Below are 19,255 nucleotides of genomic sequence, written 5' to 3' on the forward strand. Positions count from 1 at the left end.
CAGTTTCCCGCGCATGCGCAGTGGAGGGAGTCTCTTCCGCCTCCGCCATGGTGGAGACCGTGGCGGAGGCGGAAGGGAAAGAGTGCCCCCACGGCACAGGCCCGCCCGCGGATCGGTGGGCCCCGATCGTGGGCCAGGCCACCGTCAGATCGCCCCGCGCCCCCCCCCAGGACCCCGGAGCCCGCTCACGCCGCCTTGTCCTGCCGTTCAAAAGGTGGTTTAATCCACGCCGGCGGGACAGGCAATTTATCGGCGGGACTTCGGCCCATTCGGGCCGGAGAATCCAGCGGGGGGGCCCGCCAACCGGCGCGACGCGATTCCCGCCCCCGCCGAATATCCGGTGCCGGAGACTTCGGCAACCGGCGGGGGCGGGATTCACGGCAGCCCCCGGCGATTCTCCAACCCGGAGGGTGGTCGGAGAATGACGCCCCCTTGATGTAACATTCCAGCTGTTGCTGGAGTCAGCGCAGAGTGGGGATCAAAGATGTAACCCGCCTTATCTGTCTTGGTAGAGCACAGACTATTGGAGTTCCATAGAATCCACTGAAACCCTACAATGAAGAAAGAGGCCAATGACCCATCGGGTCTGCACCAACCCTCCAAAAGAGCACTCTAACTAGGCCTACTCCTCCACCCTGTCCGCATAACCATGCCCGCATTGATCACAACACTAAGGAGCAATTTAGCATAGGCAATCTGCCTAACCTGCATATCTTTGGACTGTGAGGGGAAACCGGAGCACCTGGAGGAAACCCACGCAGATACGTGGAAAACGTGCAAACTCCACACAGACAATCACCCAAGGCTAGAATCAAACCTAGGTCCCTGGCCTTGTGAGGTTACAGTGCTAACCACTGTGCCACCATGCTGCTCTCGGTGTTTTATATCCCAATCATTAATGTGCAATAAAAATGAAAAGCGGACCTGGTGTGGCTGCCAGATGAGCGGGTTCGCATTGATAACTGGGAATGACAGCTATAAGTTATGCAAATCACAGATCCCTTAGTTACTGCATCACAATCAATCCTAAATATCCATTTTAATCATACTATATTCAATAACCTTGTATCAAATGAGGGCCCATTCCATCACAATCCTATCTTAAGTGAAGTGGCTGAGAACTCGGATGATGTGACTCTGGGTGTTATTTGAGACAATTTCAAATGTCCTACCCTCTGAATATACCAATATAATGAATATACTTGCTGCCTTTAGACTTCAATGTTGTAATTGGCAGAGTCTTTCTTCAGTATAAGAGAGGAAGAACATAGAACATAGAACATAGAAAATACAGCACAGAACAGGCCCTTCGGCCCACGATGTTGTGCCGAACCTTTGTCCTAGATTAATCATAGATTATCATTGAATTTACAGTGCAGAAGGAGGCCATTCGGCCCTTTGAGTCTGCACTGGCTCCTGGAAAGAGCACCCTACCCAAACTCAACACCTCCACCCAACGCCAAGGGCAATTTTGGACATTAAGGGCAATTTATCATTGGCCAATTCACCTAACCTGCACATCTTTGGACTGTGGGAGGAAACCGGAGCACCCGGAGGAAACCCACGCAGACACGGGGAGGACGCGCAGACTCCGCACAGAAGGGGAAGGGGAGTGGGAAGAGAACACAAGAGATACAGTGGGACCAGTGGCAAGGACATCATTGATCAGGAATGAGCAACAGAAGTGGCAAACAGGCAGAATATTGGACGATACAGAGTGATCTGATATGATGAAGCAATAGGATACGACAGTAGTGACATTGTGTGATAAATAGAGTGTTACGATCTCAGTCAAACCACCAAGTGTTACGATTGCTCGGTAACTTTTTGTTGAATGAAATCCGAAATGAATTGTTTACTGAAAGAATATAGTCACAAGGGGCGAAATTCTCCCCAAACGGCGCGATGTCCGCCGACTGGCGCCCAAAACGGCGCCAGACGGGCATTGCGCCGCCCCAAAAGTGGGGAATGCTCCGCATCTTTGGGGGCTGAGCCCCAACATTGAGGGGCTAGGCCGACGCCGGAGGAATTTCTGCCCCGCCAGCTGGCGGAAACGGCCTTTGTTGCCCCGCCAGCTGGCGCGGAAATGACACATCGGGGCGGCGCATGCGCGGGAGCGTCAGCGGCCGCTGACAGTTTCCCGCGCATGCGCAGTTGAGGGAGTCTCTTCTGCCTCCTCCATGGTGGAGACCGTGGCGGAGGCGGAAGGAAAAGAGTGCCCCCACAGCACAGGCCTGCCTGCGGATCGGTGGGCCCCGATCGCGGGCCAGGCCACCTTGGGGGCACCCCCCGGGGCCAGATCGCCCCACGCCCCCCCCCAGGACCCCGGGGCCCGCCCACGCCGCCTTGTCCCGCCGTTCAAATGGTGGTTTAATCCACCCCGGCGGGACAGGCAATTTATCGGCGGGACTTCGGCCCATCCGGGCCGGAGAATCCAGCAGGGAGGGGCCCGCCAACCGGTGCGGCCCGATTCCCACCCCCGCCGAATATTCGGTACCGGAGACTTCGGCAACCGGCGGGGGCGGGATTCACGGCAGCCCCTGGCGATTCTCCAATCCGGCGGGGGGTCGGAGAATGACGCAGATTCCACAGTTTAAGCAAAATATTTTTTACTGTGCAAGAGTCAATCAAATCAAACACTAAATATTATCTTGGATAACCACCTATACTCAGAATCACTGGCAGATATAACTAAGACAGATTTCACAAATTGGCTTGCAATCCCAATCACAAAGTCCTTTGGAGAGGTCATGTACCTTTTTGGAGAGGTCAGGTACCTTTTTGGAGTTGAGTAGATATGAATTTGAGCATGAAACGTGGATGTGGTCTGAGGAACTGTCAAGCTGTTAACTCATTTAAAACCCCAGGTCCTTGAATTTTGAAAAATAAATTGCCTGCAATTGAACAAATCAGTGCTTGCTGTTATGCGAGGGAGACATTAGGAAATTGGGTCTAGAAATGAAATTGAAGATGTAGCAGGCAATTTTGGGGTTAAACCAACTGAGGGAAAATACTGCTAGCATGTAGTCCGAGGGATACGCCACACCTGGCCGAGTTATATTGTCCCAGTCGGACTTAAACTCGTTAGTGGGAATAAACAGGATCCCCAGATCTATTGTCCCATGGCACATTCCTGTCTGACCAGCTATTAACTTGTTACAGAGTCTGATGGCCTCAGGGGATTAGGAGCTGGGGGAGAAGGCAGGTGAATGGGAATAAGAAACATATTAGCCATGATTGGAACAGACTCAATAGGCTGAATGGTCTAATTCTGCTCCTATGACTTATGGTCTTATGGTCTTTGTCCATCAGTGGGAGGTTAATTGCAAATCAATAGCTTGGCTTTGTTCTTTTGTGTAAACGGGAATGGGCAATCAAACAACTAAGATAACAATGATACTTTCATGTCTGGAAACCTAAGAGAACCTTTGCTTGAGGGGCTGGGTGTAGCTTAGAGAGAGCGAGTGAAAAAGAATCCTGTTTTGAACAGGTAAGGGAGAAGGCTTTGGAAATCGACCGAAAGAGGTCATGAACGTTTCCACCGAGGCAGGCTTTGGAAAAGGTTTCTGAACGAATGTCCCTAACAGAAGAAAAATTGCTTCATAAATGCAAGTATTGCCTTTGACTGCCTGTGTAAGTGGCATACAAGCCGCATGTTCTGGTAAAGTCTGTTTAATGGGAATTAGTGTGTTAAGGTTAAGAGACTGCATATAATTTGTTATTGCTAGGGTTGAAGTTCAAATATTCTTTTGTTTTGTTTTGTTTTAATAAAGTGCGTTTATAAAATAACCAAGCCCTATTTCTTATATTATCACTCCTGGAACAAATCCATCTTTCTGCACCATCTTATAACTTAAAAAAGTTATGGTTCTGGTCCAGTCTCTTAGTCAATATTGAGAGCTGACCAGGCATCCATAACATTGTAATTACAATAGATGTCATTGACATAAACCTGAGTGTTTTCGTTAGTGCTGCTTGCTTTCTTCTATGACCTATCAGTATCGTAAGTTGACAGTTTGATTGGCAGCTCCAAGTGGTTATAAAGGGATTAGCTATCTTTGATGTAGGGCTATGAATACAATTGTTTGTTTTATAAGAGATTGAAAACTTGAAGGATTTAAATTTATTAAGTGGGCTTTTAGTAATGAAACTGGCTTTCAATATAGTGAAGTCTGTGATGGATGCTTAGAACATTATTTTATTTCACCTCAGCATGACTCTTGATGCATGCCCAATGGGTGGCAAGCAGTGGTTGGTGGAGACATGGGTTAACATGAGCTCTAAGTTGGCATGGATGGTATGAAGGGCATGAGGTATGTAGAAGCCATATGTTGGCATGGAGGGTGCAAGGGGCTATGGAGGTGGACAGAGGGACATAGATTAGCATGGAGAAAATGAGGGTTGTGTGGGGATGAGTAGAGGGACATAGTTTGGCATGGAGGGTTGAGGGGCCCTGACGGTGTGTGGGGCATGGGTTGACATGGATGGGGCATGGGGGGGCGGGGGGGGGGGGGTGGTGAGGAGGCATGAAGGGTGCGAGCTAGAGGTTCTTACTGTTTTTATTATAACTGGGGCAAAGTCTCAGAGATCAAGGGCCTGGGCCTGTCAACCAAACTTCCTTGGCAGCCCCTGTGGCTGTTTTCTTCCTGTTTCCAACAGTTGTGGCCCCAACTCCACTTCGCACCCACAACACCGCGAAAATTCAAGGGAGTTTCTCCCAAGTTGGGTTTGGAGAGTCGGGAATTTTCCCAACTTTGCACACCTGACTCGGGAGCGAAAATTGGGCCCACTAACTTACTTTTTCTCCTGAATGCCGCACAGCTGATTTCACAATCCTTCAGTCTGATTGCTCGAAGAGATGTATGGTTTTAAGCCCTGTCCCAAAGGCCCACTTCCCCTCACTGCGAGGTTATCCATTTGCACCTTCAGCAACTTGTTACATTTTAAAATTGATATGTGCAGGGTCAAGTCCAGGTAATGGTAGGTTCTGTTAGATTCACTCCTACAGAAAATCTGTGCTGGCAAACACTTCCTGTAAGTGTTACAACTTTCTTGTAACATGTGATAACATTGCGAATGTTTTTTAAAAAAGCATATCCTTCAACTCACTGTGACGAACACCACAGGTGATCTGCCAGTTAAAAATATTCTGAATAGCTGTTAGAGAAACTCAACCATGAATTTTTCAGTGAAAACATGACCTGGAACCTTTGTTTGGATTACGATCCAGGAACTCCCAGCCAGTCATTACCTTCACTGGGAAGTGTTGGCAGTCCAAGACTTTTTTTTTTGCACCCTGTCTCCTGTCTCTGGGTCGGTCATTTCAAGCTTCTGTGGAAGCTTTTTTGAGTCACACACGACAGGCTCTTTGAGCCCAGGATTCAGCCATGCATATGAACTCTGATCCCCATATTTCCTGTGCTCCGGGGCTGGGCTCAGACTGCCAAGGCAGCTAGCTGATGAAGTTTTATGCAGAAGGACAGTCTTTAAGGATTCCCTGAATCCTGAGCCAAGAAATAAACGCTGTGCACTTGCGAAACACATCGCTCACACTTGGCAGTTCTGCTCTCTGCTAACTTCCATGGGCCGAGCATATTGTTTGTGGAATGAAATCTGTCGGGCTGTCGGGATCCAATCACAAAGACAAGTTTGGGAGCGTACGAACAATTGTTAAATAATATACAGTATTATGTGTATATATAATGTATAATGCAAGACATTAATATGTTCTGTATTACCGTGCAGCGTAGGGTGTATGGGCGCAATCTAATTGAAAATTTTTGAAGTGTCATTTGTGGTGGGTTTTGCTGGGAGTTTCTTCCCGGCTCTGTCGGTGAGTTCCCCACTGCATCTAGCCACATTTAGTCATTTTATTGGACCCTGGGGAGTTTCTTCCCACTCAAACCCACACTTAGAATTATTTTCATCACTGGGAAGCTGAACTCACTGGCCAAACCGGCTCCTCAGAGATCGGCCCACCATTTTGAAATGGGTACCACGATCTCTAAGTGAGCTACATCGCCCAACCATGGGCAATGTCAACCCCCACACACATGGGCATTAACCCAGAGCCCCTCCAAATGAAGACACCTTGCTATGGGGTTGCTTAGGGCCCTCCTTTTCAGGTATTCCCATGCCACTTTTCGAACCCCCCCTTCCAGGCCCCCCACCCTTAACCCTCCCCTTACCTTCCGGAGGCCTATTAATACCCGCCTCGCACCCCCCCCCCCCCCCCACCCTTCATACCCCCCTCCACCCGCCTTTCATGGACATGGCCCCCCTCATGCCCTGACCCTTGGCAGCGTCACCCTGGCACCTGGACACCCTGGCAGTGTCAACCTGCCAGTGCTCCTGCCGGCTTTTCAGCGCCACCCTTGCACCTTGACAGTGCCAAGATGTGGGTGCCAAGGTGCCAGCCTGGCGCGCCAAGATATCTGCGTTCCTGGGGGAGGGCCAGGGCCGCCCTGCCTTCTCCCTGACCACCCAGCAGCCTCTGATGGCCCCGGACACACCCCAGGTGCCGTTTCTCAGTGGACCAGTACTGAATGGTGCCTGGCTGGGGTCTCCCGAGAGAGGCCGGTAGATACCGTGAGCTCGATAGATATGGGGTGGAATTTGCGGGCTGCTCAAGCTGGCGGCAATATTCCAATCCCACGACAGCGCACGGGTTTCCCGGCGACGAGGGGTACAGTTAACGGGAAATCCCGGGTGTGACCAGAAAATCCCGCTGGCGGGGTGCCTGCACCACCGAAAAACACATGGCGGGTTGCCTGGCAAATCCCACCCATCGGGTCAGCATGCCAAAAGGGTTTTAAACCTACTTAGGCCTGTGAGGCTTGGCCCCACCCTGATCGTGGCACCTGGTGAGATCTGGGTAGATCTCACGAGGCGTACTGGCTGTCAGGAAGCCCGCAGGAGGCCTCTCCCGCCGTCTCCCAGACACTTCACGCTCCTGTTCGGGCGTAACGCAGCCGGTAGATCGCGCCATATATTATAACATTCTGGATACTGGTAGATTATGGGCTGGACTTTGCAGTCAGCAGGGAAGCAATGGTGTCCACCACTGATTTAAAAAGAAGCTTCCCACATAGATCTAGCAGTCTCTGTCTTGTGGTTTTCCCCTTTCTGAAGACGGTTTGAACTTGGCGCCACACCAATGGGAGGTCTTGACATGGAGCAGCAATGTTATTGGTAAGCTGCCAATCACATTAAAGTATTGAATCACACTGCAATCAGGAAAATAAAAGGATGAGAACCTCATTATAATGGATTTGAATGTATTTTAATAACTTTACCCAATCCTGCCCCAGTCACATGATCCTTGTCGACGTGACGTCATTTCAGCAAGGTTTACATTTAAAACCAAGATTCAGTCCTGGAGATCCCTCCAGGGACACAGAGGTAGGTTTAGCCCCCGGGGGTGGGGGTGGGAGAGGAGACACTTCCCCTGGCACACGTTGGCACTGTGCCAACTTGGCAATGTCAACTTGTGCCGGGGGCAGTGCCAAGGGTGGGCCCTTGTGGGAGCCCCATGGGGAGGGGGGTTTTCATTCATGTGTAGTTGGAGGGAGGGCACGGACAGCGAGGGGGCAACTTGCAGGCACAGGGGAGCTGGCACTGAAGGGAGGGGAACGCCGGATACTTTCGGAGTTGATGTTCACCTCTAATCAGGGCTCCCTTTAAAGATGGAGCCCCGATCTCTGTGAAGCCGGGTGCTAGCTCTATCAGCCCCGCACCGCCAGAGTGTCAGCGTAAACCCTGCCCACTCAAGATCTGGAGAGGAAACTGGAGAGCTATACGCCGGTTTTCAGTCTGAGCCTGATACTTTGAAAATATATGGTAAGATTCCAACCAGATAAACCTCATATCTAAACACAAATGTGAAATTTGTGGGCATTGTGGATAAATCTGACATTCTGAAAATGTCAAGCGAGTTTCTCAGGGACAGTCAGAGTGTTCAGCTGTGTCATGAGGTTCGAACACCATTAAAAGATCGGCCTGAACTTTACGCTCCCCACCCCGCCCCCAGTGAGTTTTGAGGCATGAGGGGAAGGGTCACCCTGCATGGATTGGATCCCACTCTTTCCCCAGTTAAGGTTCTTAGGTTGTCACTTAAGGGCCCTTTCCCACCCAGCCTCAGTTTTTAGGCTGGTGAGTGAATGACAGATAAGTAGGGAAGCAGAAAAATACCGAAACCCACATCTCGAGCGGGAAGGTGGAGAGGGATCGTCGCCCCAGTCTGACGGTGGGTACCCTCCCCTGGAGACAGAGAGACCTCCAGACCTCCGTCCCTCCATGGTCTATCCCCCGGGTCCGTAAAAACTCTTGGGACACCCTAAGCGACACCTACCGCCTGATTTGTTATGTTGTAGGTGTAACATAAGCGGCTTCCTTGTGGTGCACTTGACAAAGGAAGGTTCAGACGTGGAGATAACTTCAACACATTTATTAAACTATTTACACTTCTATTACTCGGGTTCGGCACTACTGCTAATCCTACTATAGCTACCCAGACTGACTAACCAGTTGCTGCAATCCAAGTGGTGGGTGTAATATTGAATCAACCCTGTGTCTCTACTCACTGACTGTCTCCACTGGAAAGAGACAGATCATGTGTGTGGTGTCCTTTATATATGGGTTGGTGTAATGCCTCCCTGTGGTCGTGTCACCTCCTTGTGTATCGTGAATGTCTATTGGTCGTGTCCTATCTACTTGATCTATTGGTTGAGTGTTTGTGTGATGTCTCTTGTGCTCCCTCTAGTGTCTAGGTAGCCTACATGTATTTACATTGATGCACATCACCACATCACCCTCTTCCTGGGTCCCTGCCACTTGCCTTCACTGTGGCACACTGCACCTAATTCCAGGCACATTGTTGCAGCGCCTCTTCTGACCTCTGTAGCTCTATGCCCGGAGGAGGTGGAAAGCAGCCATGGCGGCTCTCTAAGGCAGGACTCACACCCAAGTGAGAACGGAAGTTGTTAGACCGTGAAATGACAGCGGGCGTGTTGGAGTCGATGGGGATGTGCCCCTCCACCAGCCCCTGTCATCCTAAAAATTTAGGTCATGGTTACATCTCATTCTTAAAGGTACAAGAGGGTGTCTCAACAGTGCACGCTCTGGTGAAGTAGAGTATCACTGATAACTTTTGGATTTCTGCACAATTCTGCACATGTAGAGACTCCAGAAGTTGCTGTCAGTTTCAGTGGAGTGACAATGCAAATGCTGACAGTTTCACCATTATTATCAATAAATCTACATAAATCTAGACTTATATACAGTGCAATGTCACAGTGGCTAGCACTGTTGCTTCACAGCACCAGGGTCTCGGGTTTGATTCCCGGGTTGGGTCACTGTCTGTGTGGAGTCTGCACGGTCTTCCTGTGTCTGCAAGGGTTTCCTCCCACAAGTCCTGAAAGATGTGCTTGTTAGGTAATTTGGACATTCTGAATTCTCCCTCAGTGTACCCGAACAGGCGGAGTGTGGCGACTAGGGGGTTTTCATAGTAACCTCAATACAGTGTTAATGTAAGCCTACTTGTGACAATAATAAAGATTATTATTATTATATATTCCACTGTATAAATCTTATGTGTATTATGCCATACAATATAAATGGTGCTTCCTGCTACATACCTTTAATTTATTACATGTGTTACTGCATAAAAATGAATTATTCTTATAATAATTTTAATAAATATTATACTATGCTAGAATAGGCATTATAATATAATGCATGTTATATTACATATATTCGGTTGAATGAGTGATCTTGCCCTCCCAGCATTGGTGAACAAATAGGAAGTAAACTTCCATGACCTGGAACTCGTCCAAAACTCTGCTGCCTGCATCCTAACTTGCACGAAGCTCAGCCCAACCATCACTCCTCTTCTCGCTGACCTCCAATGGTTCCCTGTCTGGCAACACCTTGATTTAAATAGTCTCAATCCTTGTTTTCAAATCATTCCATGGATTCTCCCTTTCCAATCTCCTGCATCCAGCCCTACACCTCGGCGAGATCTCTGCTCACCTCCAATCCCGGCCTCCCCGATTTGAAGCGATACACCGCCGGTTGACACATTTCCACAGGTTTTCTGAAAGTTGCGCGACAAGAAGCATGGGGCGTCATTCTCCGACCCCCCGCCGGGTCGGAGAATGGCCGCTGGCCGCCGTGAATCCCGCCCCCGCCGAAGTCTCCGGTACCGGAGATTGGGCGGGGGCGGGAATCGGGCTGCGCCGGTTGGCGGGACCACCCGCTCAATTCTCCGGCCCGGATGGGCGAAGTCCCGCCCAGAAATTGCCTGTCCCGCCGGCGTAAATCAAAGCTGGTATTTACCGGCGGGACCAGGCGGCGTGGGCGGGCTCCGGGGTCCTGGGGGGGGGGGCGCGGGGCGATCTGACCCCGGGGGGTGCCCCCACGGTGGCCTGGCCCGCGATCGGGGCCCACCGATCCGCGGGCGGGCCTGTGCCGTGGGGGCACTCTTTCCCTTCCGCCTCCACCACTGTCTCCACCATGGCGGAGGCGGAAGAGACTCTCCCCGCTGTGCATACGCGGGAAACTGACAGCGGCCGCTGACGCTCCCGCCGCATTTCCGCGCCAGCTGGCGGGGCAACAAACGCCATTTCCGCCAGCTGGCGGGGCGGAAATCCCTCCGGCGTCGGCCTAGCCCCTCAATGTTGGGGCTCAGCCCCCAAAGATGCGGAGCATTCCGCACCTTTGGGCCGGCGCGATGCCTGTCTGATTGGCGCCGTTTTTGGCACCAGTCGGCGGACATCGCGCCGTTGGGGGAGAATTTTGCCCGAGATTCTATAGAATTGCAGTGGATAGTGATAGCTGGTTTACTGATCATCTTTCCTGATTACTAATTGGTTCAATATTTCTCTCTGACAGGGCTACATGAGGCCTCTGAAGCAGCCGGAGAATTCATGCATCTGTGACCTGGCCCTTGTGGACGATATGTTTTTCCAGATTCCAGAAATCCTGGAGCATCACGAGAAGTTCTTAGAGCAGGCTCACCATTGTGTCCAAAACTGGCACGAGAAGCAGAAAGTGGGCGACCTGATGATTGAAACAGTGAGTACTGCACAAGCGTACACAGCTTCCAAATACAGAAAAATAAACACTCAGCTGGAGTGGGGTTGGAAGGAGCCGAGTTCTGGCTGGCGGACACCATTTGCTCCGTGTATTCCTGCAGCTGTTTCTCCTTCACAAAGCAAGTCTGAAACAAGCTCCAGCTGATTTAAGGGCAGTCTTGGAGAGGATCACATGTTAGATGTGCCGATCATTGTGATCAAAGTACTTTACTCCTCTTCTGACACCATTGAATATATTCCAACAGAAGGGTCAGCCTGTACTGGTTACCATATTGACGCAGCACAGGAGCATATCAATATATTGATTTTGCGAGTCACACTGCGCTTGTTTGTCCAGTGCAGCTGCGATGGTTTTGCTGGCTGAGACATGCCGCAGTGTCATCTATACTGTGCTCTTTATAATGGAGCCTATGTTGGAAGCGGAGCATTTACTGCGCAGTATGGTGAGGTGTGCTGGCTGCACTGTGAGCATTTTAAGACATGGTGGACTAACATTCAAAAATGTTTTCTGAAGAGGTACCCTTGAGTATATTTTAGATTGGCTGTCCATTCAAAGTAGCAGGACAACACTTTGCATTTCCACACAGCCATCAATGCAGTAAAACGTCCCGAGGTGCTTCACAGGAGCGTTAGTCAAACAGATTTGACACTGAGAGCAACTGGATCGGTGATGATTTTTCCTGCACGCCCGGGTGGGATTTTCCAGTCCTGCCAAAAGTCAAGCGTCTTTTGGTTGACACGCCGTGGTGTGTCCTACCATGGTGGGACTGGGAAATCCTGGCCCCGGTCTTTTATTTGTTTGCTTGTTTGTTATTTCCAGCACAGAAGGAGGCCATTCGGCCCATCGTGTCTGCACCGGCTCCCAAAATAGCAACCGAGCTAGTCCCATTCCCCAGCCCTATCTCCGTAGCCCTCATAAGTGCATCACTTTCAAAATTTAGAATAAAGTTAATGTGGTTCTAAGACTTTAGCAATTTTCCAGTTTTGCCTGTCGTGTTTCATTTATATATATACATAGATCTACATATACAAAATAGTACCTCTACTTTGTAATCAGGCTGGCCTATGATGCATTTAGTGGAAAGCTGCATATATTTTATACTTACAAGGTTGTTGCTGCTGAGAAAAACCAGTAAAAGTCAGCAATCCGGTAATTAGAATTGGAAAACTACAGCATGGCCTCAAGGTTTACATGACTGGATAAATCACTCTGGCTTTGTTAAAGGTTATGACGTTATCTGAACTCCTCAATCATGTTAGTAATCTTTGTTTAACACCCCAGATTCAAGCTAACCGTTATTTTGGGGAGGTTAGACATAGTGCAGTCTTTAGGTGAACAGTGCTAGATGGCAGAGTATTTTTGGACCAGTGCATGCAGTTAGTTGTATGTAGTTCAGTACCCAATTTGAAGTCATACATTCAGTTCTATTATTTTGTTTCCATCATAAATTCCTACGATCACATTTATAATGGAAAATGCCTATGTAAACCATCACGCTGTAATTAGACTCTTCTGCCAGTGATGGTATTCCAGTGTGACTGGTTCATATAGGCTGTATACATTGCAAATACCATATTGGAATTTCAATTGAAAAAATGAGGCTGTAAGATTTTTTGAAAGATATATTTGTGAAAACATTGCCCCTCTTCCCCTCTAAAAGTGGTTCTATATTAATTTAAGCAGGAAGAAACTGCACAGTTTTGTAGTAACAGACAAACCGTGCAGGGCCTGGTTGGACATGCTATATCAACATTTCTTGGTAATGCAACAGTAAAACTATTTGCTCTTGGGTCTGCCCGTGCAAAGAGGTGTCCTCAACTCTGCGTTGCAGACTGGCATATCCCCAGGTCCAGGACTAGGTGCTGAGGGGCACACTAAAGCTTGGTACAGCCGCTGCAGAGACGCAATGGGGAAAGGTCACTATCTGAGGCCTTCAGCCATAATAGACCAAGGAAAGAGCAAATGATTGGCATCATTATTTCTGGAGGTTAGAATACTCCAATGGCTGAGGATGATTTAGTATCTAATGATTGCAAAATTGCATTGCTGGACCTGAAGAAGTTTCTTTTCCAAACAGAAACTTATTTATAAAATTTGTAAAGGCGCAGTACATAGCATTTCAAATTGAAAATTACACAAATGCAAGGTATTTTTGTACCACATCTTGAAGACAATATTTAACTGTTCTGCTACTGCTGTGCATGGGACATACAGTGCACTAATTGACTTCCTCCTTTACAACTCTTTTAAAGTACTGAATTGGCTATTAATCGCTTTAGGACATAATGAGATTAGTTCTTTCCATCTTTCACGTGGAGGGTTACTAGGCACAGGTTGTGTGCTCATCTGTCTGTACTTGCACATCTGTAGTAACAAACAGGTGAACATCTCTGACTTAAGCACTCATTTGCAGAACACCATTTTGCCGGTATGGCTATTGGAGAGATGACCCCTTGTTGCTACATGTGTTCAGTCTTGCTCTTCACTTTGTCTAAGAGTGGGTGAAGAACATTCCTCGGTGTGACGAGGCATATCGGCCTAACATCCATCTTTAGGCTTACATTTAAATTTTTTCCTAAAATAGTGATGGAAATCCCTTCCTGAATAAATTACTGGACTGGTTGTCAGCAAATTCATCAACCTTGTGACTGAGCCTCAACTGCAAATATGCTTTTCTGCTCATTAATGATCTCTCCTGGTTCTGTATAACTTTATCCTTTTATCATAATTTCACCAAATGTTGGCCTAACAGATGTGGAGGTGCCAGCGTTGGACTGGGGCGGGCACAGTAAGAAGTCTTACAACACCAGGTTAAAGTCCAACAGGTTTGTTTGGAATCACTAGCTTTCGGAGCGCAGCTCACCTTCTTACTATCACTTTTAGTGTATCCTTCCTGGGCCTTGCAACTGAATGGAGGACGCTGTAACATGATGGAGGCCATTTGGCCCTTGAAGCCTGCTCTGCCATTCATCAGAGAATCGCAACAGTGTAGAAGGAAGCCATTTGGCCAATCGAATCTGCACCGAGCCCCCGAATGAGCACTCCACCCAGGTCCACTCCCCCATCCACCCCACCCCCATAACTTGACCTGAACTAAGGGGCAATGTAGCATGGCCAATCTACCTAACCCGCACACCTTTGGACTGTGGGAGAAAACCGAGCACCTCGGAGGAAACCCACGCAGACATGGGGAGAACGTGTAACCTCCACACAGACAGTCACCCAAGGCCGGAACTGAACCCATGTCCCTGGCGCTGTGGAGCAGAGGGGTAACCACTGTGCCACCCACATGATCATGGCTGACCATCCAGCTCAGTAGTCTGATCCCGCTTTCCCTCCATATCCTTTGATCCTCTTCGCCCCAAGTGCGCTATCTAACTGTTTGTTTGATAATCACACCTATGAAGCTTGGGACACTTTACTACATAACAATATTAATACAAATTGTTGTTGATGTATGGGAGTGTATTTCATAAAATAATAACCCCTTGTAGTGATTGGTTTACTGGTAAGTGAGTGTACCAGGAGGCCTAATCAACATGACTAACTATTAAAAAAAAAATTTAGAGCACCCAATTCATTTTTGTCCAATTAAGTGGCAATTTAGCGTGGCCAATCCACCTGCCCTGCACATCTTTGGGTTGTGGGGGCGAAACCCACGCAAACACGGGGAGAATGTGCAAACTCCACACGGACAGTGACCCAGTGCCGGGATCGAACCTGGGACCTCGGCGCCGTGAGGCATCAATGCTAACCACTGCGCCACCGTGCTGCCCGACTAACTAGTTTTTAAGCGGACTCACCAGTTGTCTAGTTTTAAGCAAAAGCTGAGCAGTGGCCATTCACCACAACTCTGAGCTAGTAGCTTCGTTTTTTGCTTCAAGGTGCTGATAGATATTTCCAACTTTTTCTGGTTTTATTTTAAACCGGTGAAAAAGAATTGGGCAGAAGATGTTTAGATGAGGAGGTGATCAACTTCAAGGCTATGCTTTTTTTTGATGATAACATTAATTTTCTTAATTCCAGCCTGTTCCGAAACAGCAGTTTTGAAAGTAATTATTGGAGCACTTTGAGAAAGAGTCAGGGAAATATGGCATAAGATACAAGTTGAGGAAAGGATAAATATGATGAAAAAAATGCATTTCATTGCTAGTAAAATCTGTCACATTAGTGTTTGAACTCACTTATACTTGGACCAGTGCTATAATTCAGGCCTAAATATTCAACTACTGAACAAGCATTCACAGGATTATTCGAATGGTTCTGAGATGAGCTTTGGAACCTGGGCTGAGTGTGCACAGTGTGGGCTATCCTCAATAAACTGAGATGCCTTGGTATATTTTGCAAATACCCAGGATAGGGTTGTGGAGCTTTTGCAGTTATACTAGGCGTTTTCTTCCACATAGTTCAGGATATATCTATGGGAATGTTGTTTCATCATTCAGAAGTTGTAATTTCAAGGTGCAGTATTTGGAATTGCTGAGGATCAATGAAATGAATGAAACTGTTCAGTTTTACTGGGTGACCAACTCTAGTATTGATGCAAGGTGGCTTCACGCCATGCCAGTGCTGAAGTTATACTCTAAACCCAGTCTGGAAAAGGCCATGTAACTCTATTTCCCTCTGTGGTTAGCTTGGGCTCTGGCACTGTGTTGACATTGCACTTCAAACCTTCCAGTAGTTGGACTGGTAATCAAAACTGCTGAGCAAAGGCTTCCGGGTGCGGCGATGACCAGCTAAGTCGCACGTTTCGGCAGCTCCCGTTGGAACGGACTTTTGGGCTCTTGATAGGAGCCCCAACGGCAATTTTTAATGGACAAAATCACTGTGCGGTGAAATAGAAGGGAATCCCCCCCGGGTATATATGGAAAAAGGAGAGGATAGCGGCCGGATTGCAGTGGATCCTTTGGAGCAGCGGCAAGGAAGGGAAGCTCGAAGCAAGATGGCATCGGAAGGTGGCCGTTTGGTATGGGGCCCGGAGCAACAAGAGTTCCTGCGGCGCTGTGTGGAAGAGCTGAAGAAGGAGGTGTTGGCCCTGATGCTACAGGCGATTGAAGGGCTAAAGGAGGCTCAGAGGACCCAGGAGCTGGAGCTTCGGGTCGTGAGGGCAAAGGCTGCTGAAAATGAGGATGAAATACAGGGCCTGGTGGTGAAGACAGAGACGCACGAGGCACAGCACAAAAGGTGTGTGGAGAGGTTGGAAGCCCTGGAGAATAATTCGAGGAGGAAGAATTTAAGAGTTCTGGGTCTTCCCGAAGGCGCAGAGGGGGCGGACGTGGGGGCATATGTGAGCATGATGCTTCACTCGCTAATGGGATCGGAGGCCCCGACGGGCCCTTTGGAGGTGGAGGGAGCTTATCGAGTTCTGGCGCGAAGACCAAAGGTTGGAGAAATACCTCGAGCCATCATGGTGAGGTTTCACCGCTACAACGACAGAGAGATGGTTCTAAGATGGGCGAAGAAAACTCGGAACTGTAGGTGGGAGAACGCGGTGATCCGCGTATACCAGGATTGGAGTGCGGAGGTGGCGAGAAGGAGGGCAAGTTTCAATCGGGCTAAGGCGGTGCTTCACAAAAAGAAGGTTAAATTTGGAATGTTGCAACTGGCGAGACTGTGGGTCACACACCAAGGGAAGCACCACTACTTTAAGATGGCAGAAGAGGCGTGGGCATTCATTGTGGACGAGAAGCTGGAATAGGTTGGCGAGAGAAAGAGCTTCTGGGATAAAGTGGTGGGGTGATTATGTGGGGCGAGGAAGGGGAAGGGGGGGGATGATTTTTCAATTTGTTAATTTTTCAATTCTATAACTTTTCTCTCTTCCCCCCGTTTGGGGTGGGTGGGGGGGGGAGGATGAGGAACTGTGGGCGCCGGTGGGAAGGAAAGGGGAAGGAGAAGGGAACTGCGCCATTAGGGGCGGGGCCGAGTGGGAAACACGGGCTTTGCTCCTGCGCGATGGTAATTATGGCGGGAACAGGGGCGCAGGAGGAGGGGGCCTCGCACAGTGAGGGGCCGAGGGCAAACGGGGAAGCCGAGGTCAGCCAGAGTTCGCTGACTTCTGGGAGCAACATGGGGGGGTGTAACTACGCTAGAGGGGGATCTAGCGGGGGGGGGGGGGGGAGTTAACTGGGTTGCTGCTGCTAAGGGGAAGGGGGAGCTGTTATGGGGCGGGGTGGTCGAGACGGGAGGGCACCGTCGGTGGGATATACGGGTACGTGACAACCGGGTGAGGAGCTGGGTTAAAAAAGGGGATGGCTAGTCGACAAGGGGGGGGGGGGTAAAGAGCCCCCCAACCCGGCTGGTCACGTGGAACGTGAGAGGGCTGAATGGGCCGATTAAAAGGGCACGGGTACTCGCACACCTAAAGAAATTAAAGGCAGATGTGGCTATGTTGCAGGAGACGCACCTGAAACTGACAGACCAGGTCAGACTACGTAAAGGATGGGTGGGGCAGGTGTTTCATTCGGGTTTAGATGCGAAGCATAGGGGGGTGGCTATTTTAGTGGGGATACGGGTACTGTTTGAGGCAAAGACCATAGTGGCGGACAGTGGGGGTAGATACGTGATGGTGAGTGGCAGTTTGCAAAGGGAGGCGGTGGTTCTGGTGAACGTATACGCCCCGAACTGGGATGATGCAAACTTCATGAGGCGTATGTTGGGGCGTATCCCGGACCTGGAGGCGGGAAAGTTGGTAATGGGGGGAGACTTCAATACGGTGCTTGATCCAGGGCTGGACCGGTCGAGGTCCAGGACCGGGAGGAGGCCGGCAGCGGCCAAGGTGCTTAAGGACTTCATGGAGCAGATGGGAGGAGTAGACCCCTGGAGATTTATTAGGCCTAGGAGTAAGGAGTTCTCATTTTTCTCCCATGTTCACAAGGTATATTCACAGGTAGACTTTTTTGTCCTGGGAAGGGCACTGATTCCGAAGGTGACAGGGACGGAGTATACGGCCATAGCCATCTCGGACCACGCTCCACATTGGGTAGATCTGGAGGTAGGAGAGGAAAAAGAACAGCACCCACTCTGGAGAATGGATATGGGCCTATTGGCGGATGAGGGGGTATGTCTAAGGGTGAGGGGGTGTATCGAAAGGTACTTGGAGCTTAATGACAACGGAGAGGTTCAGGTGGGAGTGGTCTGGGAGGCGTTGAAGGCGGTGGTCAGAGGGGAACTGATATCCATAAGGGCACATAAAGGGAAGCAAGAGAGTAAAGAAAGGGAGCGATTGTTGAGAGAACTTCTGAGGGTGGACAGGTAATATGCAGAGGCACCGGAGGAGGGACTGTACAGGGAAAGACAAAGGTTACATGTGGAGTTTGACCTGCTGACCACGGGTAAGGCAGAGGCACAGTGAAGGAGGGCACAGGGTGTACAGTATGAGTATGGAGAGAAGGCGAGTCGGCTACTGTCCCAACAATTGAGGACGAGGGGAGCGGCGAGGGAGATAGGTGGGGTGAGAGATGAGGAGGGAGAGATGGAACGGGGAGCGGAGAGAGTGAACGGGGTGTTCAAGGCATTCTATGAGAGGTTGTATAAGGCTCAGCCCCCGGAAGGGAAGGAGGGAATGATGCATTTCCTGGATCAGCTGGAATTCCCGAAGGTGGAGGAGCAGGAGAGGGCAGTACTGGGAACACAGATTGAGGTGGAGGAGGTGGTAAAGGGGATTGGGAGCATGCAGGCGGGGAAGGCCCCGGGACCGGATGGGTTCCCAGTGGAATTTTATAGGAAATATATGGACCTACTGGCCCCGCTTTTGACGAGAACCTTTAATGAGGCCAGGGAAAGGGGGAAGTTGCCCCCGACTATGTCGGAGGCGACGATATCGTTACTTTTGAAGAAGGAAAAAGACCCGCTGCAGTGTGGGTCCTACAGGCCCATTTCCCTTTTGAGCGTAGATGCTAAGCTCCTGGCCAAGGTGATGGCGACGAGGATAGAGGATTGTGTCCCGGGGGTGGTCCACGAGGATCAAACTGGGTTTGTTAAGGGGAGACAGCTGAACACAAACATACGGAGGCTGCTAGGGGTGATGATGATGCCCCCACCAGAGGGGGAGGCGGAGATAGTGGTGGCGATGGACGCTGAGAAAGCATTCGACAGAGTGGAGTGGGACTACCTGTTGGAAGTGTTGAGGAGATTTGGTTTTGGAGAAGGGTTTATTGGATGG

The 19,255-nt window shown here is 49.6% G+C and overlaps 1 protein-coding gene across 1 annotated transcript in view; it reads left to right on the plus strand.

Moving 5' to 3' along the window:
- LOC140391997 (rho guanine nucleotide exchange factor 17-like) overlaps positions 1-19,255 on the plus strand; it is a 570,574-nt gene that overhangs the window by 331,681 nt on the left and 219,638 nt on the right. The window contains exon 3 of the mRNA XM_072477120.1: positions 10,891-11,073. Within this exon, the coding sequence (XP_072333221.1) occupies positions 10,891-11,073 (183 nt within the window). The remainder of the gene's footprint in view (positions 1-10,890; positions 11,074-19,255) is intronic.

The sequence above is a fragment of the Scyliorhinus torazame genome, chromosome 15 (assembly GCF_047496885.1).
Source record: "Scyliorhinus torazame isolate Kashiwa2021f chromosome 15, sScyTor2.1, whole genome shotgun sequence".
In the NCBI taxonomy this organism is placed as follows: domain Eukaryota; kingdom Metazoa; phylum Chordata; class Chondrichthyes; order Carcharhiniformes; family Scyliorhinidae; genus Scyliorhinus; species Scyliorhinus torazame.